At 31.2% G+C, this 26780-nt stretch overlaps 1 protein-coding gene across 1 annotated transcript in view; it reads left to right on the top strand.

Annotated features, from left to right (window-relative positions):
- LOC143066468 (uncharacterized) overlaps positions 1 to 26327 on the top strand; it is a 64935-nt gene extending 38608 nt beyond the window's left edge. The window contains exons 2-6 of the mRNA XM_076239385.1: positions 5025 to 5074; positions 19369 to 19474; positions 20371 to 20438; positions 22604 to 22687; positions 25646 to 26327. Coding sequence (XP_076095500.1) covers positions 5025 to 5074; positions 19369 to 19474; positions 20371 to 20438; positions 22604 to 22687; positions 25646 to 26220 — 883 coding nt within the window. The 3' untranslated portion in view covers positions 26221 to 26327. The remainder of the gene's footprint in view (positions 1 to 5024; positions 5075 to 19368; positions 19475 to 20370; positions 20439 to 22603; positions 22688 to 25645) is intronic.
- Positions 26328 to 26780: the final 453 nt, after the last annotated feature.

Raw genomic sequence — 26780 nt, 5'->3', positions numbered from 1 at the left:
TGTAAAATCCCAATAGTAATCTTGTTAAGTTAAAACAATAGTTTCGAATCTAATTTGTTTTCAATGTATCATAGTTTCATTATCAATTATCTGTACTACATGTATTACCTTATTGATTTTGAATGTCTAACCTTACCCCCTTCTTAATTTCATATTTCCAAAAGATAGTATTCTGGTCTTTAATAGTCTATTTCTGGACTTAAGTATGACGTTGATTTTCGCTGAACCAAAATCCACTTTTTTAAGAAGTCAGCTGAAGCCAACTCCGGGTGCGTGTTTTTCTAGCTGTGTTGAAGAACAGTTAGTGGCCTTGAGATGTGTTCTGCTCTTTGGCCGGGTTGTTGTCTTATTGACACATTCCCCGTTTCCATTCTCAATGTAATCAACATTGTTTTACACAAAATTTCAAAACAGTGTATCTATAAAATTGAGAATGGAAATGGGGAATGTGTCAAAGAGACAACAACCCGACCATGGAAAAAACAACAACAGAAGGTCACCAACAGGTCTTCAATGTAGCGAGAAATTCCCGCACCCGGAGGCGTCCTTCAGCTGGACCCTAAACAAATATATACTAGTTCAGTGATATTGAACGCCATACTTATTTCCAAATTGTACACAAGAAACTGAAATTAAATAATACAAGACTAACAAAGGCCAGAGGCTCCTGACTTGGGACAGGCGCAAAAATGCGGCGGGGTTAAACATGTTTATGATATCTCACCTAGCCTGGACACCACTATGTCTAAAAACCTATGAAAGCATCAAATTAAGTATTTCCGTGGAACCTCATCAGTCATGGCATTTTCCCAGTGATTTAAGCTTTCGGTTTTTTTTTCAGAAGAAAACGTGTCTATTACATTCAACCGAAATACAGAACTAGTGTTAGTCCAAACTTGTTAAATGGAAAGTTTAAACTACCCTTACCAAGCTCACTTATTTCAACGTCTACTCTTTGAACATTTAAGAACGCCATCATGATTTGGTAAACAGTTATGTATTTCTTTCACAGATGACCGAGGTTATGTTCCATTGTCGTTACGAAAATTTAGTCCTTGTCGTTTTTGAGATACCCAAATATCATCTTATCATTAGGCAACTTTTGGTCATTACACATTCGGTACCATTTCTAGAGAAAGGTTTCTCACCTTACTTTTTTATTAAACCTTTTTCATTAAAGATATCTGTGCTTGTGGTTTCATCTTTCCTTTGTCTAATGGAAATCTTTTCATTCCAAACCTATTCGGTTATGTATTGAGTTATATAGTTAAATTTACCGATGATCTTTAAATATGATTATATCTTCGAGATGAAAAGCTGCAGTACACTGTCCTCAAATAGACGGATTTAAACTAAAGTAACACGACAAACGTCATTTATAGAGCAAGAACTGTTGGCCTTTCGAATAATTCTGAAGCACCTTAGTTCATACATGAATTGTTGGTTTAGATCGTGCTGCTCAGTCTTTAGATTTTTATGAGTGTATCAAGGACTACGTATTATGTTGTCTATCTTTTTATTGTCCCCTTCGGTATTTTCATCTCGTGTTTATCTGTTTTAATCTAAATAAAAAAGATCATCATCTCTTATAAAAATATATTTTTTCCATACTGAATGGCAAATTTTTAAAATATAAGATACTAATATTGTATCATTCATTCCCTTATACAGCCCGTAACAGAGTAGTGATCGAATTCGCGTTTCTTTACCGTCAGAATAAGTTACGTTATCGACAAACTTATTTCAGAAGTGACAGTTTAATTTTCTTCATCGACAAAATATTTCATGTCCAACGTGTAAAATTTCATTGTTTAAGTCGAAGTTTTTTTAACACAGTAAAACATTTTTAAATCAACCTCTGTCATTGGCATTTTCATTTTAACGGTAAAGGATCAAATACGGGATCTCCGAAATTTCTATCATTTGTTACGAGGAAATCATTATTCAATCGAACATATGTCTTTGTTCATGACACATATTATGAAATGCAAAGGAGTTGAAATGATCATTCAAATACTTTCGAACTGACGGAAACAAAAAAACATAATCTAGAATGTGTGTTCTGTCATAAACAATGGCTTCGTCGTGCGAATCGACGAGATCATGTTACATGTAACTGATCTTAGCAGTAGAAACAGTAGGTGCGACCTGGATAAAATCTTTATCAATTTAATATAAGCGATAAATATTCATGACTACAATGACAAGCATTAGCCTTTCAAAAAGGGCTAGTCGACTCTTAGCTGATAAAAATGGAAAGTGCTCTCGCTTTGTAGATTAATTCATTTACTAGAATAGCCATGTGCATCATTCAACAAATTTTACCACACACATGAGGTCACACGTTATGAAGTAGTATATATATCGTTTAACGTTGTTGTTTACGAAACTCCAGAAGATTCGACTATTTATAGATAAAAGTTACCTGTGTACCAATATCATGAAAATGCATGATTAATGACCAGGCAAAATCTAATTGCTAAAATATAGAGGACAAATTCGATACTCTACTGGATTGAAGGACATTTACTGGGTTTGGATTGTCCTATCCAATCAATAAACTTTGATTATTCACGTCTCGTAATATCTTCCAATCAGGTAGCAAGAAAAATTCACGCACTGACTGTCCATCGTTCAATTCTTAATATCGACTCCTAGGAGCCGATAATAATGAATTTATTGGAGTCACATCCACTGTTTCTACTGTAAACATGAACTCGTCGGTTACTGCAATGAAGACACTTTTAAAGATTGAGATTGTTGGTTTATTCTTTACACCTTCGAGGTATTATAATTATTTCAGTGTTTATTTAAAGTTAAATTTATTTTCAAATCTCTTCTGTTTAAAATTGTCGAAACTTCCGTTTAAGATTTCTGTGGTAAACTATCTATTCTATAGTAAGGACCATTTTATAATAAATGCCCTTTTGTACAAGAATACTTTTTTATAGAAGTATAGATCTGCTGGTTATAGATTTTTTTTTTATAACTTTCATTATTGTGACGACGCGCTATGAAATTCAGATTAATTTATAAGTGAAGTTGTATATAAATTTTTGGTCATAAACACAAATCTTTTAAACAGTTCGACGAGTGCGTCAATGTTACAGTAGTCAGTTTACTGTAAGTTACTAAGCTTGGCCCGATTTATCTGTCATTTATGGAAACTAATTCACCACTTTCTGAGACATTCATTTTTATTTCACCATCAGACATGGAGCTACATTTGTGACTAAAGGAAAACTCTCAAATTAAAGAAATTTGACATGATATACTGAAACTTTCTTATAATCAATTAAACGACTGCTTTTCTTAGATATGTGATTTTTCATGGTCAAACATTTTCATTGTTAAGGAGGCTCGAGGGTATAAAAATTTCAGAAAAAAATTAAACATTTGTTTTTCATTACAAATTTTATCTATTACCTTTTGTAGTTGTTACTTTATCATATGGTACAAAAAACATTCAAAACAATTAATTCGTGTTGGCCCCAGATGACTTTTAAAATGTAAACATCATTGAAAAAGTACCAAATTATCTCCCTTTGGTGGAAAAATTACATTTTTTGGCTTTAAAATTGAAATATCTCTTTTAACTCATCGGTGACCTATATTTTTTAATATAATTTCGATATATGCTGTACTTAAACTAAATTATTGTAAAATTTGAGCAATTTCTGTAATAAATTTCTTTTTTTATTTCGATATTACCTTTATTTCTCCTATTAGTTCAACAGAAAAAAAAAAAACACTTTTACAAAGATGAATGCTTCTTTCGAAGGCAGATTGTGAGTGCAAATGAACGGTGACCCCAATTTTTTATTTTATTTTTCTATTAACTATAAGATAAAGTTCATTTATAGAAAAATATAGAGAAATCCTATATAAATGATTTAGAGGGAGTGAGATTCCACCCTTGTTGAAAGCCTTGTGGAGACCTCTAGATTTTTAAATTCCCTCCGTTTTTCTCATGGATGGAGTGTGGTCTCTCTATAAATTACTCCATATCTTTTTATTTTCCTATTTACCGAAGGTTCCATGTGAAAATTTCCATTGGATCATATCTGTTAAACTAAATGTACAAAACAGGCTCAAGAAAAGGCGAAATTTCTTTTTCAAACCCGACCTAGAAATCCAAATTTCTCTGTGTGTGTGCCATTGCAAGAAATAGTTTTGCTCGTTATTTTGTCATATTAAAAAAAAATCTCAACAAAATTTTCCCGTTTAAACTGTACTAGAAAAAAGTTTGGCATGTGAAACGGACGAAGACATATTCTAACAGAAGTACAAGTACCAGTCCTCCCTTTTGTGTATACATATGAGAAAACATTTCAAAGTTATTGATTGAATTCAAATCCATCACACATACGGTACACATTGTAGTCCGAAAATATAAAGGACTTCATTCCATTCCTATCAAACACCTTTTTAGTTGTTTACCAGTATATTTCTTTTAGTTTGGGGTAAAATTGTAAAGGAAATAATACTTTCAAGACGTCCTTCCATAAATCTTTTTTTTTGTTCTGACTTTGAAGAAATGACTACTTTTCGCCCAATCGAAATGGTGCATATGGACATATTTTGTTTCATATTATTAGAATTATTTTCAATATTATTGGTATTAAACTTGATTATCGACACATGAAAGTTTGTCAGCATTGTCAATCTTTTTAACGTTAAAGTGCCAATAGTTCGGTCACTACTCAATTAAGTTTGTCGATAACGTAGCTAATTTTGACGGTAAAGAAACATCAATTCGATCACTTCTCTGTTACGGGCTGTAATTGTGTTGATATACTACTAAAAATAAGTAACCACTGTTCTTTCCTTATACATACAAAAGGCAATATTCCTGGAAAAGGGGGATAAAATATGCTAACTAGAAAGACAATAATGTGCAAATTGTCTAAGTAGCTTTAAGAAAATAAAACTATAAATGATTGATAGCAGCACAGAATATTTAGAATTTTGTTGTTTTATTCTAGTAAGTTTGAAATTGTAGAATTGAAAATCTTTCTTTTAAGCAAAGTATGCTGTACACATTTTTATGAAGCTGCTAATCAGACCTGCATAGGTAAGACATAACTACAATAGAACAAACTAATATGAAATGATTCAACCAGATTTAATATGAAACTCTTTTAATGTTCTAGAAACTTTGATACTCATCTTCACCTTTGATGCTTTTGCACATCAAACTATTTTAAATATATCAATTATCCACCAAACATATGGAAAAGTCATGTAACAACAGATATTTGACTTCGATTTTCGTTTTCTTAACAATCGTTTTTTCTTTTTGTATATCCCTTCAACAAAAGGAAATTGCAAACGCTTTGATATTAAATACAGACCTATCTCGGTTACTAATTGTTTTAGCAAAATATTGGAGAAAATTATTTTTAAGTATTTACATAATTATATACATGATCATGCAATATTAACTGATCAACAGTCCGGGTTCCGAAACAAGGACTCTACTATAAATCAGTTACTTTTATTATATGATGAGATTGTAAAAAATCTTGACAAAGGGAAAGATGTCAGATTTATTTTTTGTGATGTGTCAAAGGCATTTGATCGTGTATGGCACATGGGACTTCTATATAAGTTAAGAAAATATGGAATAAAGGGTAATTTGCTTAACTGGTTCAAAAGTTATCTTTCTGATAGACAACAAAGGGTTGGAGTAAATGGGTTTTTTTCTAACTGGAATACTGTCAAGGCAGGAGTCCCTCAAGGATCCATCTTGGGCCCTTTTCTGTTTTTATTGTTTGTGAATGACATAGTAGATGCGGTTACAAACAAAATAAAACTGTTTGCAGATGATACTTGTCTATATTGTGTTGTACATGATGAGAGATCAGCAGCTGAATCCTTGGGTCAAGATCTAGAATCATTAGATCAATGGGCAGGGGAATGGGGTGTAACCTTCAATGCAGACAAAACCAAATCTATGTATTTTACAAGAAAAAGAAATATTGATGTCACATCACTATGCATGAATGATGCACCTCTAGAAAATGTCTCAGAACATAAACATCTTGGTATAACCTTATCTTCTAATGCCAAATGGTCTAGTCACATACAGGATATTTATTCAAAAGCTTGTAAACGTCTTAATATTATGAGATATTTAAAACATAAGATTGATAGACAGTCTTTTGAAAGACTTTATATTGCATTTATAAGGCCTATTTTAGAATATGGGAACATAATTTGGGACAACTGCACACAAGAAGAATCAGATCTAATTGAGTCTGTACAACAAGCTGCTGCCAGAATTGTAACTGGGCTTCGAAAGGGAACTCCTAGATGGAAATTATATAAGGAATTAGGTTGGGATTCCCTCCAGAATAGACGTCAGAAAAACAAATTATTGTTTCTTCATAAAACTATTTCTGGAGATATTCCCAATTATATTGCTGCTGATATCTTGTCGTGTACAAACACTAATGACCAGTATGGTCTGAGAAAAAAAAGGGAATTTAAAACTCCTCAGTGTCGAACCACAGCCTATAAAAACAGTTTTATTCCACATACTCTTGAAAAGTGGAATTCACTTGATGGAGAAGTTAAAAATATTTTAAGTTTCACAGGATTTAAAAGAAAACTGAATGAGGACATAAGTCCTTGTCCTGTTTTCTTTTCCACTGGTTCACGTAAAGTTAATATAATCCACTGCCAATTAAGAAATGAGGCTAGTGATCTAAAAGATCATCTCTTCTGTGATCATTTGTCGGACAGCTCTATGTGTGCATGTGGAGATCCAGTAGAAGATAATTTTCATTTCTTTTATGTTTGTCCATTTTACATTTATCAGAGATATGAGCTCTTTCGAAAAATAAGTAACTTTAAAAATGTCAATCTTGATGTCCTACTACAGGGTTGCTCAGACTTAAATATTGATGAAAACACAGAGATATTTACATATGTACAACAATATATTCATGAAACTGGAAGATTTTTATAATATTTCATGTGATATTATACTGTTTAGAATCCAGCCTATAACCACAGTGTACCACTCTTTAGTCTTAATTAAAGACAAACCTAACTTTTAACACAAAAAACAACCAATTGTGTTTAGCATCTTTTTGCAAATAAATTTATATATATTTTATTTTATTTTTTGTATTAGTAATTATATTTTCAAAAATCAAGAAATTAATAGTCATGTAATAAGATGGTACACTAAATTATTTATGTATTGCAAAAAAGGGCCAATCAATTCTTTTTATTCATATAAATAGAACAACTTTGTTGCAGTGAGCTTGTGAATTTGAGTAAAAATCACTTTATGATCTACTTGATTCCTAACCAACACTTATTATTTTGGTATAAAATTCGACATCACCTTCAGTAGGTCTTGCTTTAACTTTGTTAACATAGTTATTTATATATGTATACACAAAAAATACTTCAAGAAGTGGAGGAACTGCCTCCCTGACTCACTGCAACAACGTATGATCTATTAACTTATCAGAAAATTATATACTATCATGCATGTTATTCAATCCATCTTGTATGGGAAAGGATTTGTATAGGCACTGCCTTTTGTCCAATCCCTTTGTTTAAATGTACATTTGATATTTGAACAATAAAATATTTTGAATTGATATTAAATACAATGATACATATGAATTAATAAAATCCAGTTTACAATCTATGCTATTGTACTACTTTAACTTCTTCAACTAAATGTTACATTTTTTTTTGATAATATTATGTTAAAGTCCTTTTAAATCAGACCTTTCTCTTTGCTCTGTCTTAATGTAATTGTTTTGTAGCATCGTGTCACATCTGAAAACGAACGCAAAAGGTCTTTTTGCATTACTTTATATGCAACATTTCACCGATAGTTTCTAGCAGAGAACTTACACATAAAGGATAAGTGTTTACCTGTACACATAGATAAACACATTTGAAACATTTTTTCTTTTTTTATCATGAAGCTTGATCGTGATATCAGAAAAGTGAATAATTTCCATGATTTTAATATTACATGAGTATACTGCCAATCCATCAGGAAAACAATTCATGTTTTACGAATCAAATATTTTATAATTTTACTTTGAAAGTGGACATGAATAGTTGTTTGAATCACAGTGTATTCAAACTATCAGAGTTGTACCGCTTCCGGAAAAGTTAACTTTGCATAGATTTATCACCACAGGATCATTTGTGATTTTTTTTTAAATGAATGATATTTTCTAAGAAAAATCTGTTTTGAAAGTTTTTCTCGTATGTGCCATGTCGACGGTCATCTTGGGTTTAAGATTAGGCTCAAAAATTATACATTAAAACAGGATGATCTGTTGTTATTCTTTCAAGTGTTGTCTAAATTGTTGGCATAGGTTATTGAATTGAGGATGTCCTTTACTTGGATTTTTTTCTCCAATATTGCTGTCTTTTTATATATGTTCCACATACAGTAAAGACCATCTTTTATTTGTTTGGAATATTTGACGTTTGAATACGCAGCCATACAAAAATCTACATCTTTATGGATCTAAATCATAAGAAAATCTCTATAAAAAAAAGGATATTAAATACTTGCAATACTTGCTCTTGAACATATATTTCCCTGTTTAAATTTGAAATTACGTTTTCCTGTCATGAATAGCTTTAACAATGTCTCATTTTAAAGAAAATAAACAGTAAAATATTATTTGTAAACACTATAATTGATAATTTAGGAAAATTAAATGATAATTGGTTTTTGGATTATTTTGAATTGATGAGAGCAATACCAAAACCTTGGTTTTGCCGTATTTGACTTTCAGCCTATGTCGTCTGGACTTTAAATGGCCTGGTAAAAAACGAAGTATTCCAAAGTAACTATATTTTATTACCATTGAAATCTCATGGCAACTCATATGACAACAATTTCAAATAAATGCTTACAATATATTTCACAATATAATATAGTTCATCATACATAGATATTATTGTCAAGCTGTAATATATAAAATGTTTCTTTTGTATAACGTAATGCGCAAATATTTCTGTTCTGGAGATCAATCCTGCATCGGTACGATTTCAATATACATGAAACAACAAATATTTTCTTTATGTTCTTTTGTCAAGGTAAACCAAAGCGACAAACAAGAATTTCTCTAAACTTCGTTGAATATTAAATATAAGCAAATAACAAAATAATACTTTACTACAAATAAATTATGCTTCAAATTCACAAATCTCCTGTAAACAACTTCGCATGGAATAATGAATATCTATGAAATAAATAATATTTTCGGAATAAATGTTTGCTGCATATTTTCACTTAAAAAGCATCTATATTAATCGTAATGTATAAACTAAAAACTCTCATTTTAGATAAATAAAACCAAATTAAAAAGTAAATGTAAAATGTAATTTTCATAAAAAGAATGCTTCAAAATATTGAATATGAATTACCTGGTAAAAACGAAGAATTCCAAAATAACTATATTTTATTACAACTGAAATCTCATGGCAACTGACGAATAGCCCAAAACACTAGCTTTAAAAAAGTCGTTGATCACGTGCTTCAGATACAGATCCAAGGTTTTCTTCGTTTTACCAATGAAAAGTCTCGTTACATGATTTCTAAACTGACCACAACATTTTAATTGGGTCACTCATAATTTTGGCTTGTCAACCAAGCTGACACTTTAATCTAGATTATTGATTTTGATATACCTAAGTTGCTAAAATCTATGTAATTTTAACAATAGGCCTAATTGCCTACACTCTTTCTCTAATTCAAAATATAGCATGTATAATTAATGAATGAATAATTATCAATATTTGTCAAACATCTGTCAGATCTATTTTCTTCTAAATTGTCCATTTTTACAAATTTATTTTGAGAATAAGAAATAAAATACTTTAAGTTCGCAAAGCTGTTATATTTCCTATTTTTGCAAATTGGAAATTTCAAAATATATCTCCCCTCTGCCTTAATTGGCTTTGACCCCAAAGCCACATAACATCAACTACAAATATAAGACTTATAAGATTAGAAAAGCATTCAAAGGAGAAGCAATGTTAGCTAAAGAATCAACGAACTTCCGATAGTAACTTCACATACCCAGAAAAGATTTAACCTGTTTTTGATTTTAAGGAACCGGAAATGAACTAACAGCATCCGTTTTAGATGGATCCACCTGAGCTCCATGTTTTGATAAGAAGTGACATAAGTATTTGACTTCTTTGACTTCAAACTCACATTTAGTTGGTTTCAATGTAAGATTTGCGTCTCGGAGTCTCTTAAATACTTGTTCTAGATGCCTTCGATGCTCCTATATTTTGAAATTTACAATTTGCAAAATAGGAAATATCTAACTTAAGGTTCATGTGGACCCTATGGCTAAAATGGACGTATTTTCACCTCAAAATTTACTTTGAGTACAGGCAAACCTGTGCATCTGGAAAAGCTTTAAGGAATAGCATGCCCTAGATAAATAGAATTCAAATGCATTGTATGATTTAGAAAATTCATAACTTAACTGGATTTTGCCGTACACTTTTTTTCGTCCCTGCAGGAGATGATAAAATTAAAAAACAGTTGAGTTTACCTTGATATGGTCCACTCAGGTACACAGTTCAAATCACCAATTATTGTCAGGTATCTATTGTCCATCTATTGTCCATGTCAATTAATACAGCTCACTTCAATTATTACCTGTGGGGAAGTTCTCAAACCTGTTTCCACACTTAGTTTATTTTGGCACCTTCTGGAGGAATGAAAAAAAGTGCACGGCAAAATCCTGGTAAGTTTTTATTTTTTCTAAAACATAAAACATGTTTGAAATTTATTTATCTAGGGCATGCTATGCCTGAAATTTTTAATAGATGCGCAGGTTTGTCTTTACTCAGAGTAAATTTTGAGGTGAAATTACAGCCATTTTAGCTATAGGGTCCACATGAACCTTGAAAATCTTGAAAATATTGACAATGCATTTTCAAAGATCAAAGCGAAATTCTTAATATGAGTAAAGAGTATTACAAAGTTCTATACAAAAGCTCTAACCCTGATACTGAAATCTTAAAATCATATATTGAGGGTACAAACATAAATCATTCTTTGACATCTTCTGAAAGTAAACAGGTAGATGGTAAATTAACACTAGAAGAGTTAACATCCTCCATTTTTAAAATGAAACGAAATAAAACACCTGGGAAAGACGGTTTAACGGTAGAGTTTTACAGACAATTTTGGCCAAAACTGAAGAACATAGTTTTGAAAGTTTCTAATACTTGTTATGATAAAGAATCTTTATCTAATACCCAAAAGATTGGGATTATATCATTAATTTATAAGAAAAATGACCCTCTGTCCCTGGATAATTACCGTCCAATAACTTTATTAAATATAGATGTGAAATTAATAACATATACTTTAGCACAAAGACTTAAAAAAATCTTACCATTAATAATCCATAGAGACCAAAATGGATACATAAAAAATCGCTATATAGGATTCAATGTGCGTCAAATTCAAGACATTATAGATTATTCTGAAAATTTTAATATTGAAGGAGCTATATTATTTATCGACTTTTCTAAAGCATTTGATTCACTGGAATGGGATTTTATGTTGGAATCACTAAAGAAATTTGGGTTTAATGAATCATTTCAGAAGTGGGTTAAAACCCTATATTATGACATAAAAGGATGTATTTTAAATAATGGGTGGATTTCAGAAACCTTCAACATTGAGCGCGGAATTCGACAAGGATGTCCTTTAAGCGCTTTATTGTTTGTTTTATCAGTTGAATTACTTGCTTGCAGAATAAGAGACTCTAATGATATAAAAGGAATACAAATAAAAATTGATAAAAAAACTCATAGTCTAAAAATTTCACAATTAGCAGATGACACAACTCTTTTTTTAAAATCTAAAAATGAAATAAAGCATGCACTTAATATAATTGAAACCTTTGGATCTCTCTCTGGACTCAAACTCAATAGAAATAAACCAGAAGGTATTTGGCTAGGTAAACTTAAACACTGCAAGGACAAATTCGAAAACATTAATTGGAAACATAACGTAAAAAGTCTTGGCATTTATTTTGGCTCTAACAAGAAAGAATGTCAAAAACTTAATACAGAAAAACAGTTGGAAAAATCAGAAAAAATAATTAATGATTGGAAAAAAAGGAAAATTAGCATGATTGGTAAAATCACTATCATCAAAACACTTGTCATACCTAATATAACATATATTGCATCACTAATAAATCTGTGCAAAGAAACTATATCTAAGTTTAAGAAGATGATATATAACTTTTTATGGGACGGTGGTAGTGAGAAAGTTAAACGCTCAGTGCTAAGAAAACATTATTTAGAAGGGGGGTTAAAAATGACAGATCTAGATTCTTACATTGAAGCAATGAAAATAAATTGGGTTAAAAGGCTTACAGATGAAACTTGGGCAAACTGGAAAATTATTCCAACCTACTATTTCAGTGAGTTTGGGGGTAAGAACATCATATTTAAAATGAATCTGGGTTCTCATAAATCATTAAAGAACATAAAAAACCTGCCTACTTTTTACTTAGAAATCTTAAAATGCTGGATTAAAAATGGTGGCGGGAAGACAAAAAAACCTGAGAACTTTTTAGATATAAGGAAACAAGTTATATGGGGAAATCAATATATTAAAAATCAAGGCAAAAGTTTGTATTTTAAACATTGGATAGAAGAAGATATAATTTTTATTAACGACATAATCGACGATAAAGGAGAAATTTCTCAAATTTTTTTAGACAAACTTAAAAGGAAACAAAATTGGATAGCAGAATTATGTATTTTACGTAAAGCTATACCCAAATCTTGGAAAGAAAAATTAAAGAGTAAAACATCTACAAATACTAAAATTCATTTTCAACAAGACATAAAAATGAATAGCCATGGATTGTATTACAATCTGGACAAAATCTCATTCAAAGAAATATATAATATTTTAATTAAATCTAATAAAGAGCTCCCAGTAGGATTTTGTGTATGGAAAAATCATTTCACTTTTGATAATGTTACTTATTTTATAAAGAAGAACCTTACTTTTACATTCCATTTTTTAAAAGATAATAGAATGAAAATGTTTAGATGGAAATCACTGCATAATATTACAGCAATTAATCATAATTTGCATCGTTGGAAAATATCTGATAATCCAAATTGTGTGATTTGTTCCAAATGTGATAACTATAATCATTTTTTGTAAATGTAAATGGGTAAAAAATTATTGGTCAATAATTTATGACATATTTATGTATTTTAATATAGATCAACATGTCTTCTGTCTTAAAAATCTTGTACTTGGATATAAAATTGAAGATATTGAATATAATCCAATTAATCATGTCATAACAATGATTTGTTTTGTGATTTATAAATGTTTTTATTTATCAGAAAAGAGAACTAAATTTGTGAACATGTTGTCAGTTCTAAAAAATGAAATTGAAACACAAATGTCAGTGTATATGTTCCAGACCGTATGAGTATTTGGACCGTACGCGTACGGTCTGGACCGTATGCGTACTTTTTCAAAATACTCATACGGTCGGACCGTACGCGTACGGTCGGACTAATATTAAGAAGTTGGTCACGTTTACTATATACAAATGCATATAACAGATCAACATAACTTAACTCTCAAATCAATATAAAAAAGCTCAATTGTAATGGAAATAAAAACTTTACATTTTAACTATTTAAAAATTTAAATCTGTTAATCTCTTGTATTTATCATGTCGACCAGTACATTGATTGAATTATGATCACTGTAATTGAAGATATTGGAAGTAAACATAATGTGGGAGGACAATTGTTTTGAAATAGCAACTTTACAAAAAAATGAAATGCGAAGACCGGAACATGCATGAACTTCAAACATGTAAATGTAAAAATATACCGTTACTTGTGGTAGCAAGTGTTACATTGGGCGAGAGTACCAAATTAGGATTCAGATATACAGTTAAACAAATATTTAATTTCAATTGTTCGTTTGTTCATTTTCTACATTTAGTTGTAATAATAACAATTTGTAAAACTACAAAAAAAGATTGTGATAAATGTTTGTTTAGATTTAACCCACACGATCCAATAACATGTATGGTCAGCTCGTACTGGACCATACGCGTATACTCATACGGTCCGACCGTACGCGTATGGTCGGGCCGTCCGAGTATACGTATACGGTCCGGACCGTACGCGTACGGTCCAAATACTCATATGGTCTGGAACATATATAAAGTGCGAATCCAGCTAGTTCATGTTTACTGTTATATGCGGGTATGTCTATTGTAGAATAAAGGATCATGGGAAAACTGTATTTGTTTATGTTTTGAAAACATCAAGTTAAGTGATTTGAAGATAAGTTTTAACATATTTTCATTGTGATATGTCTTTATAATATACAAACATAGCATTAAAGTTCAAATAAGTGTTATAAAAGCATCATAATATAGCATATCGATTATTGAAAGCGATCCATTTTAGCTATAGATGCGATGGATTATCACTGTTAGTGCAGTCATTATATTAATGTAGAATTTTCAAAGATGCGAGGAATTTTTATTGTAGAATTATGTGATAAATGCACTTGCAACAAACGAAAAAACTTAGTTGATGACTTTAGGATTTATGATACATGTATTTTCAAATTGAAATACAAACTCCTCATTCATTCTTCATCAAATAGATAGCTTTTCAAACTTGTAACAAAAGCGATTCTCAAAATGAAAAATTCTAGATCCGCGAATGGATACTACCGCAGAGGTAAAACCATACACATTTGGGTTATTGTACACGAAATGATTGCTACAATTCATTTTTGTTGATTTTAGACCCTTTGGAACTCTATGTGGGCTGTTTCAGCAACTAGACAAAAAATCCCCAAACTAGATACACGGTTAGATTCAGCATGTCAACGAATCCCAAATATCTATATTAAAGGACTTTTGTCTTTAAATTTGGACCCCTCAAAATTGAAAAAGGGACCAAAAATATAAAAAAATGCATGCATCGGATACATTTGTTATTGAAGGCATGACTGTAACAATAGGATTGATATACACAAATATCTTATTCTGGGGGTCTCATTGGGGGGAAGGGGGGGGGTTCTGATTCCGGATCCCGCTTACTGTTTTGGCAGATTCCCGTATTCCGCTTATTGTTTTGGCAGATTCCTGTGTCCCGCTAGACTTCATTTCTCGTTTTTCACGACACAATCATTTGACTTTCACCTGTCACGCTTGCAAAAAATCGGCAATCCGGCGTCACGCTTATACCCAAGTGCGACCCACTATTTTACTCTATTCTGAATCATATTAAGCCCATTATACATATATTAAAAAAGTAGTGTGAATTTTTTTATACCTTTTTATCCCGTCTCGTTTCGTTTTTGAGTCATATATAGATGTCGTATGTGACAATGAGACAACTCTCCATCCGAGTCACAATTTATAAAAGTAGACCATTATACGTAAACATACGGTCTTCAACATGGAGTCTTGGCTCACACCGAACAGCAAGTTATAAATGGCTCCAGTGTAAAACCTTTTAAACGGGAAAACAAAGATTCAATTTATATCAAGATGTACGTAATTAGTGGTGAAGTGTCATGGAAATGGATAAAAAAAAATAAGGATAAAGATCCCTATACGCTTTATAAGAAACTAAATGGAATACATTTGAAATAAATGTTATTTCTATTGAATTTATTAGAGTGTTTTAAAACCAAACTTTCCTCCGTAAGTTAAATTTTATCAAATCTTTCTCTTACTTTATCTATTGTTTGAGCAAGTCGGCTAAATTAAGGCCTTACAGCTAATTTCATAATGCATGCAAAGCAAAACTTTGGTTAGCTTGCTTGCTTTGTTTGTTTAATTGTTTATACAAACTTTGTAAATAAGATTGACATTTTTAAACAATATGATTAGGCATAAAAATTATGATAGTTTAACCTGTATTTTTAATATTTGAATTAAATTGGGTGTTATCATAACGATTATCCAATAAAAGAAAAACAAGCAAGTCAACTAAAGTCTTGCTCTACATGCTTAAAGAAATGAGCTGTAATAGATAACAAAATAAATAAAAAATTATACAGTGAAAATGCACCGCATATACAGTACTAATGATTCGCTCCACAGTAAAAATGAAACAATAGTATCATTATTCGACAGTAAACATGACTAGCATTACGAAATCATCATAGTGGAATTTAGTTAAATATGAAGAAACTGAATGACAAAACATATTCTACGTTATACAACTTTATTAATTGTATTAAAATGAATATTTTGTACTGCAACAACATCTTACCTGTTAGTTATAAAGCACCTGCACGATCTGTTCGTGAAATGTCATAAATATTCACCTATTTTGGTATATATTTCAAAGCTGGATGGCTTTAGGCGCGATAAAACCCCGCTCGCATCTCTTACTTTGTTTTATTAGTATTATGTATTTCTGAACATATACATTTTAACTCATTTTCTTCATTTTCTTCGAAAGTAAAAAAAAGTTCGTCTGTTTATTTATCATTCTACATTAGACATTTATGGCATATACAGTAAAAATGATATTTTAGGATCCGCACTTTACATACACTGAATGTTATATCATCCAGATAGTCTATTTTTGAGAAAATTTCAGAGGAAAATATCAAAACTTTGATTATATTTTTTTATTTTTATGAGAATTAGACCTTGTATAAATACTACAGTATTTAAATAACAAAAAATCAATCAATTAATAATTTACAAATCAATCAAGATCAGGGGTCAATAGCTCTTTCTTTGATCTCTTCAATATATTTCATTCTTACTTACCTGAAATATTCGATTATTATAAGTTTAAAAATTTACACATTTGATAAGTGACTTGATCACGGTAATAAATTACATACCATTTCATGAAATTATTTGTCAAGCCATGAGGTCAACCATGCTTGATCATTCTTGATCATTCTACTTTCGGTTAAACTAGTTTTATATAATCAAAACAAATGACGGGCAAAAATCCGGTTATTTTGTGTTCTTTTTTCTTAATACTTTCCTAAATGAGTGTTTATATACACATGTGTATATATGTCTCTGTTTATATATAGGATCACTGAATAATATATATGTATTGTGTGCTCGTGAATACTTTGTAAAATGCAACAAACACAAGATATAAATATAAGATATTTTGCTAATCAAATCCCCTGGTTTCATTAGCAATTAACAACACAGGGAGGAACCTTAGCGTCATTGTTGTAGCGCTAAGGGACATTGTTCACAACCAGTAGTGAAATAAAATATTTAAAGTTGAAAAAAAAAAAGACAATGCATTTTCCCATAGGCACTCCCTTTATGGCTAAAACTGTACCACCTTTACTATGAAGTTTTAATATTTTTTTTATCCTAGAATGGAAAGGTCATATGCACTACTAATTTTTTCAAAGGTCAAAATATATTTTCAACGTTTATATGCCCCGAACTACTAAGAGTTTAAACTAACACTAAATTTCTTAACTATCTCTACCTATACTGTACGGTTACCATATATTTCAATATAAACCATATTCACATGTACATTTTCTGGTAACTTTCCCAAGTTATGTCTCTGTTAGATTCAACCTACAAATCAGAACTGGGAACTAGTATGTAAACAAAATTAATTTTCTATGAATATTATGAATCTCCCGAAAAGAGGCGTGGTTTGAGAAACAGCTGTATTTACAAAGTGCAACCTCCAAATTTCTATTTAAAAATAGAAAAGCAAAAATGATATGAACAATTAAAAAACATTCCTCCAAATACATTAACATTTCTCTCCTTGGTAGATATTATGAGAAGCCACAAGGATTTTTAAAATGTGACACAATTCTTGATTAAGAAAACAACCGTAAAGTACAAATGCTGCACTTTATCCAAAACTAAATACTAGACAATAAATTGAAAATGCTACGATGGATATTTCTACTTTACATTTTACCAACCAACCAATTACTTTTCTTTTGGAAAATTACCAAAACTCCGTCATGTAATATACAATGTATGTCATGCTGTTGAAAACTTAATCATTATTGTTTTAAATGCAAGTTTCGGAAATCATTTTGGAATCAAATAAGAATATTGATCGATAAACTTAGAATATGACATTATATAATATAACTGGGGTGACGTTTGTATGGATACAAGATAAACTATATATACAATTATTACAGAATTAAAAATTTACTAAAAATTATACTTTTTAACTGTTACAGTAAACAAATGATAACATACATCCGAGGAAAAACAAAATAATTTTACGTGTTTTACATTTTAAAAAAGGATTTTTTTTTCAATATTAAGAAAATAGAAAAATTGATAAACAAATAAAAAGACAAACAGACGAATAACAGTGCACAAAAGACAACATAGAAAACTAAGATCTGAGCAACACGCCTCCACTATACAAGGGGGTGATCTCATGTGCTACGGAATGGTAAGCAGATCCTACTCTATAATGGACACCCGTTGTGTTGATCACGTAAGTACACACCTAGTGATAAGTATTATTTGGAAGGTCACATTCGGAAAAAAGGGGACGGAATTTAAAATACGACAATTGGAGCATATCCTCTGTCTGTAAAACAGTTGATTTTAGTCTTCGATGCATGATTGTTTTATTATAAATTATTTTTGGCTTTTAACTAGCTGTCAGTAACTGTGAGTACTCTCAAATCGTACTTTCTTCTTAATTTGGCCTTTTGATACTAATTGTAATGCTTTTTTTAATGTTTACTTATTCAGGGTTATATCTGGTCTCTATACCAGCTAAAAATGATAAGTGTGTATTACTATAATTTTTCACTGATTCGAACAATGAACAAAGTGTGTCTTACTATGTTGAGATCTTACACTATTGTTACAGATGAGGGTGAATGTTTGGTACCATTAAAATTTTTAAACCCGCTGCAATTGTTTGCACCAGTCCTTAATCAGGAATCTGATGTTTAGTAGTTGTCGTTTATTGATGTGGTTCAACAGTGTTAACAGATTAGACCGTTAGTTTTTCGGTTTAAATGATTTTACACTAATAATTTATGGTGCCCTTTAAAGCTTGCTGCGCGGTGTGAGCCAAGGCTCTGTGTTGAAGACCGTACTTTGACTTGGCGTATATACTAATTAAATTTAGTCCTGGTATCTATGATGAGTTTATTTATAATGATTTATTTTTTAATAAATCGTGACTTAAATGGAGAGTTGTCTCATTGGCACTCAGACCACGTCTTCTTATATCTATCTAATAACAGTTTCGTGATGACGCCAGCAGCCCTTTATCCATTATCTTCTTATCTTTTATTTCCTTTGATTTGTTCATATGATATATGTTTTTCAGAGTGTCCTCTTGGTTACACATCAACCAAAGGTGTAGCTTGCTTTCACTGTCAGTACCCATATTATGGAAATCGTTGCGCTTACAAATGTGATTGCAATTTCGAGTTGTAAGTAAGATCAATTTTTTTAATATAGCGTTTTTGGTATACCATTAAAATTAACAAATTAAAAATTAGTATGTACAGGTACCAACAACATTTTAAGAACTTTTATATTACTTAGATGTAAGTGAGAAATGAAATTGGTTAATTGATTGGTGGTTGATCAGCGTCCAGTAGCAAGTATGTTATATATGTTCAGAATGAGAACAAATTAGCAATACATACAATAAGTAGGTCCTGCATGTATTAGAGATTGGCCGATAAGGGATGAAAAATGTTGAATGCTACAGGAAGAGAAAAGAAACAAAACACGGTCTGGTTTTTATTTTTTTATAATTTGAGTCTTGGTTTGGGCATGAGCAGCTCTTCAACTTTGTACTTGTTTGGCTTTATAACTATTTTGATCTGAGCGTCACTAATGAGTCTTATGTAGACGAAACGCGCGTCTGGCGAATTAAATTATAATCCTGGTACCTTTGATAACTATTAACATCTTTGAACCCAAATAAAAACTTATTTGTGTTTTATTTTGAACTTTTCTAAAGGTCTACGTCTGTGAATTATTTGGTCTATGTTTTAAAGAATCATGAAATCAACAGGTCCTATGGTGTACACATTTTAGTGATCCTGAACTATTGGTCCCTTTTTAGATATTCAATCATTTCTATAAGTGATTAAACATGTGTGGACATTCAATGTTGTACAGGTGTACTGTCTTACGGACAATTCTAACTTAAAACAGTTACAATATTTTGAAAGAATTATAATGGATTTAATCTCTACAATGTAGTTTTCAATACAACTTAAGTCGTTATGATTTACATTACCTCTTTATTGTTAAAAAAAAACCCAAATCAGTTGATTGCAAACATATTGTTTATATCTTTTATTAAATTTTGCAGCTGTGATTTTAAACAAGGTTGTGGTCCTTTTACAAGAATTACAAAACAACAATTTACACTACGAAAAGGTAAGTATGTTACGTGCTAGCCGTATTGATTTTAGTAAAAACTGTCTGCTGGCCAAAATCAAATTTTTGATGAACTTGAAATAAAGAATACGAATAATTGCCAGGTGGTCTGGTTATTGATCAACATACAAAATACTGGTTAAATACTTAACCTACATTCATTTACTGTTTCAGAGGCAAATATCTTTGAAAAAGTTAATGGCGGACGTTGATTATAGATGAGAAGGTGACACATATAAGCGTATAGAAGATTGTCGCTTGTCAAATTCTAAGACTTAAATATTCAAAACCTTCGGTTTATGCAAATTATTATATCCCTAGTACATTATCGAATGTGTGGGGAAAAAGCATTTCATAACATAAAATAGTCGTAACTGAAAAGGACAAGAGATTCGTCTCTTATCAACTGGCTATATCAAAACCTCATACGCATAAAACGAATGGAAGACAATTGTTATATTCCTGACTTGAAAAGACGTTTCCTCATGTAAAAAATGGTGATTTAAACCTGGTTTAATAGGTAGTTAAACATCTCACTTGTATGACAGTCGTATGTAGAATTCCGTTATAGTGACAACCATGTGTGAGCAAATCAAACAGATATAATAGGTAAAAATGTCAAATACTGGGGTACAGCAGTCAAAAGTAAATAACAAAAACACTGAACTCCAAAGAAAATTTAAAACGGAAAGCCCAATATTAAGTGGCAGAATAAAAAGCTCAGACGCATATACCATTGTGTTATAATCATAGTCACTAAAAAACAAAACTATGTCAATAAAGAAAACAAAATGAAAAGGCATATAAACAATTTATGAACCGATATAGTGATATGTGTTTTCTTAGAAAATAGATAAGCAACGATACAGTACAGATAAAAGAACCAAAGATACACGATTTCCAAAAATCAATGTGTAGAATAAGAAACTCGTCATGTGGTCCGAGAACACAATTATTTCGTAGTGCATTTCTTTTAGAACATAAATGAAAATAAAAAAAATCCCACCTGCGCTTTCTCAAAGAAACTTTTACAGTGTGTTGTACTACTTTTGGGACAAATTATATCAAAATTATAGAAAACTTCATCAGCTCTACCTCAAAATATGGACAATTTTATGTTATGGGCGTCTTGAAATCTTTTGACAGCTTCCGAAGTGCTAATTTTCAACCTTTTTCAGCTGGACCAAATCACTACTTTCCTTTAAAATTCTGGACCCAAATTTTTTACAGTGTAATTTCACCCCCCTACTTGCAATTTGAGGCATTAAACATGGAGAAATAAATTTGGAAGGGGTATAAAAATTAATGGCAAGTAACCCACTGTCAACACTAGGGACTATATTTGTGAACAACGAAAATCAAGGGACGACAATTGTGGTCTCGGACTATGTGATGCATTGGAAGGGCATTCTGTTATCAAACAGTTGCAATGGATACGTCTGAGTTAATATTGATTCTCAAAATCAAAAAAGCTTGTTGACATCTTTTACTCAAATAGTACGTAAGCGACGGGTTTACCCTTATTCGGATCAGGAACGCTCAAACCAAATATCTGAAGTAAGGGTTGTATAAATATGTAGGGCATACGGAACTTCATGACTAAAAGTACACAAAAATAATGGCTAATTCGACATAAATTGCGAGGTTTAGCTAGCCACAAAACCAGGTTCAACCCAACAGTTTTTCTTAAAATCTCCTGTACCAAGTCAGGAATATGGCAGTTGTTTATCTAATAGTTCGTTTCTATTTCTATTTCTGTTGCATTGTTTGTTTTTTGTTGTTTTTTTTTATTTTCAGTGTTTCTGTTGTTTCGTTGCTTTCCTCTTATAGTTTGATGTGTTTCCCTAGCTTTAGTTTGTAACCCAGATTTGTTGTCTGTCAATTGATTTATGACTTTCGAACAGCGGTATACTACGTTTGCCTTTATTTATATGTTGGTTTTGTATGTCACATCTTCCAGTTCGATGAGTAAATAAAAATTATGCATCTTTGAAAGTAACAAAGTCGTTTTGGCTGATATATATACAAGCAGATCTGTATCTGTATGTACATTTTTTTTTTTTTTTTATTCCTCACGTAGTCATTTATATACATACTTTTTCCTTTTAATACTTTTCGTTATATCAGATATGGCTACACGATCTTACTACATTTATTTTATTTAGAAAAAGGGACTGCCAATATATTGAAAGGAACTGTAACATATCCGAATAGAAGCCCTTCAAATAAACCATCGAATGAAAAAACAGGTATGAATAAAACTAAAACTCCGAAATTCATTTGGAAATGAGCTAAATTAAAAACGTAGCAGACTATTTTCACTTTACTTTTATATTACAATGTAATTGTATATGCTGGTCATTACAGTTGCGTCCGTTCGTCCGTCTGTCTGTCCCGCTTCAAGTTAAAGTTTTTGGTCGAGGTAGGATTTAATTAAGTTAAAGTCCAATTAGATTGACACTTCGTACACATGTTCACTTTTACCTGATCTTTGTTATTTTAATGCCGAATTAGAGATTTTACCCCATTCTCACCGTCCAGTAAACGTAAAAAATGATAGTGCGGATGGGGCATCCGTGTGCTAGGGACACATTTTTGTTTCAGAACTTAGTTTAGCCTAATGATTATAAAGGGACTGTATGCGTTATTCATTTCCAATGGGCGGTAATGGTGACATTTTCTTCTTCAGCTCAGTCCATACTACCTACAACTTCATGTTTATTACAATTTCATAATTACAAAACTTTTAAAAATATTTACGGAAAATGGATTATTGAAACCAGGACACAACAGAAGCACTAACTACAGGGGGGTATATGCCACTCCATTGAAAGTTCCAAATACGTGATGAACAATGTATGAAAACGAACTTTGTGAACTACATTATTTTTACGAGTAGCCAACGCCGTTTACGTTCTAGACCAAATTTCTGGAAAACCAACCAAAAAAAAACCAAACGGCGAACATCCGCCAAAGATTTAGTTTGCCATTAAGCTATGCAGCCATAATGTTTATGCAATACATTTACTTTCTGTGGATTTAAAGAATGAACCAAATCGAATCCATGCACTTAGTTAAAATGTCACAATTGGAAATATGTCAAAATCAGTAAAGTTACAAATTCGACGGCTTTTCTGTTATCTAAAGAACTAAGACTGCGAAAACTTGTCGTTCAGGAGTTGAATCACTAACATACCGCAGATCAAATTTATTCGTCCATAGTGTGTTAATTTACGTTTTTTTTATTGAGTTAAGCCTTCCAATTACATTTTACCGTGCTTTTTTCTATGTTGTGATGTTATACTATTGTTTCAGAAAAGGAAGGAAGGTTCGGTACCATTAAAACGTTTAATCCCGCTGCAAATGTTTGCACCTGTCCTAAGTCAGGAATCTGATACGTACATTAGTTGTCGTTTGTTTATGTAATTTATACGTGTTTCTCGTTTCTCATTTTTTAGATCTATTAGACCGTTGGTTTTCTTGTTTTAATGGTTTTACACTAGTAATTTTGGGGCATTTTATAGCTTGTTGATCGGTATGAGACAAGGCTCCGTGTTGAAGGCCGTACATTGACCTATAATGATTTATTTTTATAAAGTGTTATTTAGATGGAGAGTTGTCTCATTGGCACTCACATCACATTTTCCTATATCTACGTATCCGTCAGAAAATTTGCGATGATATGTCGATTCTAATCGTTCTTACTCATAACTCTGTTGGCAGTTTTTGTCACGGTAAGGGGCACATTCTAGTTACTCAAATCTGTGAACATGCATGACCGAATCATATCAATTAAGATATGTAAATACTGGAGCGATTTGACACAAGTTACGATACTGTTGAGAAATAGGAACTTTAGAATAATTAAATGTGTCATATACTCCAGATTAAATGGTGAATCTGCATTAGTATCGAGGAAAGGATCAAGATAAAAATCAGATCTATAAACCGGCATTGCAAGAAGATTTAGCCACTGTTTAGTCTTTAATTTCTGAATAAAACAAAACAGTATGACAAATATTATCAAAAAATAACACTTATAAAAAAAAAAGAAGATGTGGTATGATTGCCAATGAGACAACTCTCTACTAGAGACCAAAATGACATATAAATTAATAAGTATAGGTAACCGTGCGGTCTTCAACAATGAGCAGAGCCCATACCTCATAGTCAGCTATAAAAGGCCCCGAAATAACAATGTAAAACAATTAAAACGAGAAAACTAACGGCCTTATTTATAAAAAAAAAAAAAAAAAAAAAAATATGTAACACATAAACAAACGACAACCACTGAATTACAGGCTCCTGACTTGGGACAGGCACATATATATTTACATATTGTGGAGGAGTTAAACATGTAAGCGGGAACCCAACCCTCCCCCTGAACTTATGTTCACAAGAAATTAGCCTCTCAGACATTAGTAATTCTAAGTACGTTTTACCGGTCTTACATATTTTATGTAGGACTAATCGAAGTTGGCGCATCTCATGAAGTTAACAAAATTGTTCTAAATTGTATCTTACTCATCAATATTACAATACACATTAGCAAAATCCTTAGCAAACAGATAGTGCAATCTAAAATGTTATATTATGAATATGTTGATATCGGTGGATATCGATCTTATTCGTGATGATTATAGTACACTAAAAACTATTAAAAAAATACCATTATGTTGAAGTATATCAATTATCACATGTTTATAGAATACAAATACATTGAAAATGACTTAAATTTTGTTCTAAAGAACATGAATTCATAAGTACTCCTTTATTTAACAATTTACTGGAACGTTTTGGGATTTCACCGGCATTTTTGTCATCTCTTATGCCAAATATAAACCACTTTATCATTTTAAACAAAATCATTACATCTTATTCTTTATTTTGGCAGTTGAATAAATTTGTTACAAAAGAAGATGGCATAATATTTCTTATTTCAAGTTGTAAATTATGAGTTTGACCCAAGATGGAATATTATGAAGTCAAGTTGACATTACAAGGTTCGACGTGAGGCGTTAGCAAGTATTACATTTAACTTTTACATCGTGTAGTACATCAATACTGTTTTGACTTGTACAATATCACATTTACAAAGTAAGCGTCATAATTTAGAATAAGTTTATACGATAATATATACACGGTATGAGCTTATTTTAACTTTGTGTTTTGCTGATCATTTAAACTTTATTATATACAACTTCCAGAAAAAGAAAATGACGATAAGATCGTACTCTATGCTGGAGTAGCTGGTTTATTAGTTATGGCCATTCTTATTGGTATGCTACTAAATGGAGTCAAGAACAAATATTGTTCCCGACAAATAGTTCCTGAACAGAAAGATAATGATAGGCCCCAACCAACAGAAGAGACATTAGAATTATATAGTTATGAATACATTGACGAACAACATATAACAGATCAAAATCCATTCTCGGTTCCTCCTAGTTTGCCAGTGCCAAGAAATTGTGTACAACACCAATCAGATGAATCTTCAGAAAACAACGATTCGATTGATGCTAAAAAGTGTATTCGAGCGGAGGATGAAGGGTATCTAAATCCTTATCAACCAATACAAGTGGCGAACATTTACAAACGGGAATATAAATCAATTGGTGCCGACATGACAACGGATAAACAAGCCGATGAATATTTACATCCATATAACTCTCTGTTGAAACAAGACATGTCCAAGAATCATGAGTACAAAGACTTGAGAAACGAAAACCTCAAATTGGCCTTGGAATCTTCTGAAAGTAAAAAACTTCAGTCTATTGTGTAAAACCAACAAGAATAACATCAGACGTCGCGTACGGTTTGGTTTTAGTTTTGGCAACGTTATGATTTGACGTTATTTTTCGTGCCTGGCATAAAATACTTTGATTATTATTTTCATACATCTCAATCATACAGCATAAGTACATGAAGTCGAAATGCAAATTAAAGCGACACATATTTATTATATATATTGTATCACCTTGGAACAAAGATATTTGTTTAATGTTCTTTGTGAAGTTATTTTATTCTTAAGGTGGCTCACGGGTATAAATATTTCAGAAAAAAAAATAAACATTTTTTATTCATTACAAAAAAAAAAATACTTTGTTAGTTGTTACTTTAACATATGTTACAAAAATCATTCAAAAAAATCAATACGTTTTGGCCCCAGATGACTTTTAAAATGTATATATCATTGAAAAATCTCCAAATTATCTCCCTCTGGTGCAAAAATGCCTTTGTTTAGCCTTAAAATTGAAATATCTTTCTTAACTCATCGGTGACCTATATTTTTTATTATTATTTTCATAAAAAGCTTTACTTAACCTAAACTATTGTAAATTT

Source organism: Mytilus galloprovincialis, chromosome 3 (genome assembly GCF_965363235.1).
Source record: "Mytilus galloprovincialis chromosome 3, xbMytGall1.hap1.1, whole genome shotgun sequence".
Taxonomy (NCBI): Eukaryota; Metazoa; Mollusca; class Bivalvia; order Mytilida; family Mytilidae; genus Mytilus; species Mytilus galloprovincialis.
This window is presented reverse-complemented; position numbering and strand designations above follow the sequence as displayed.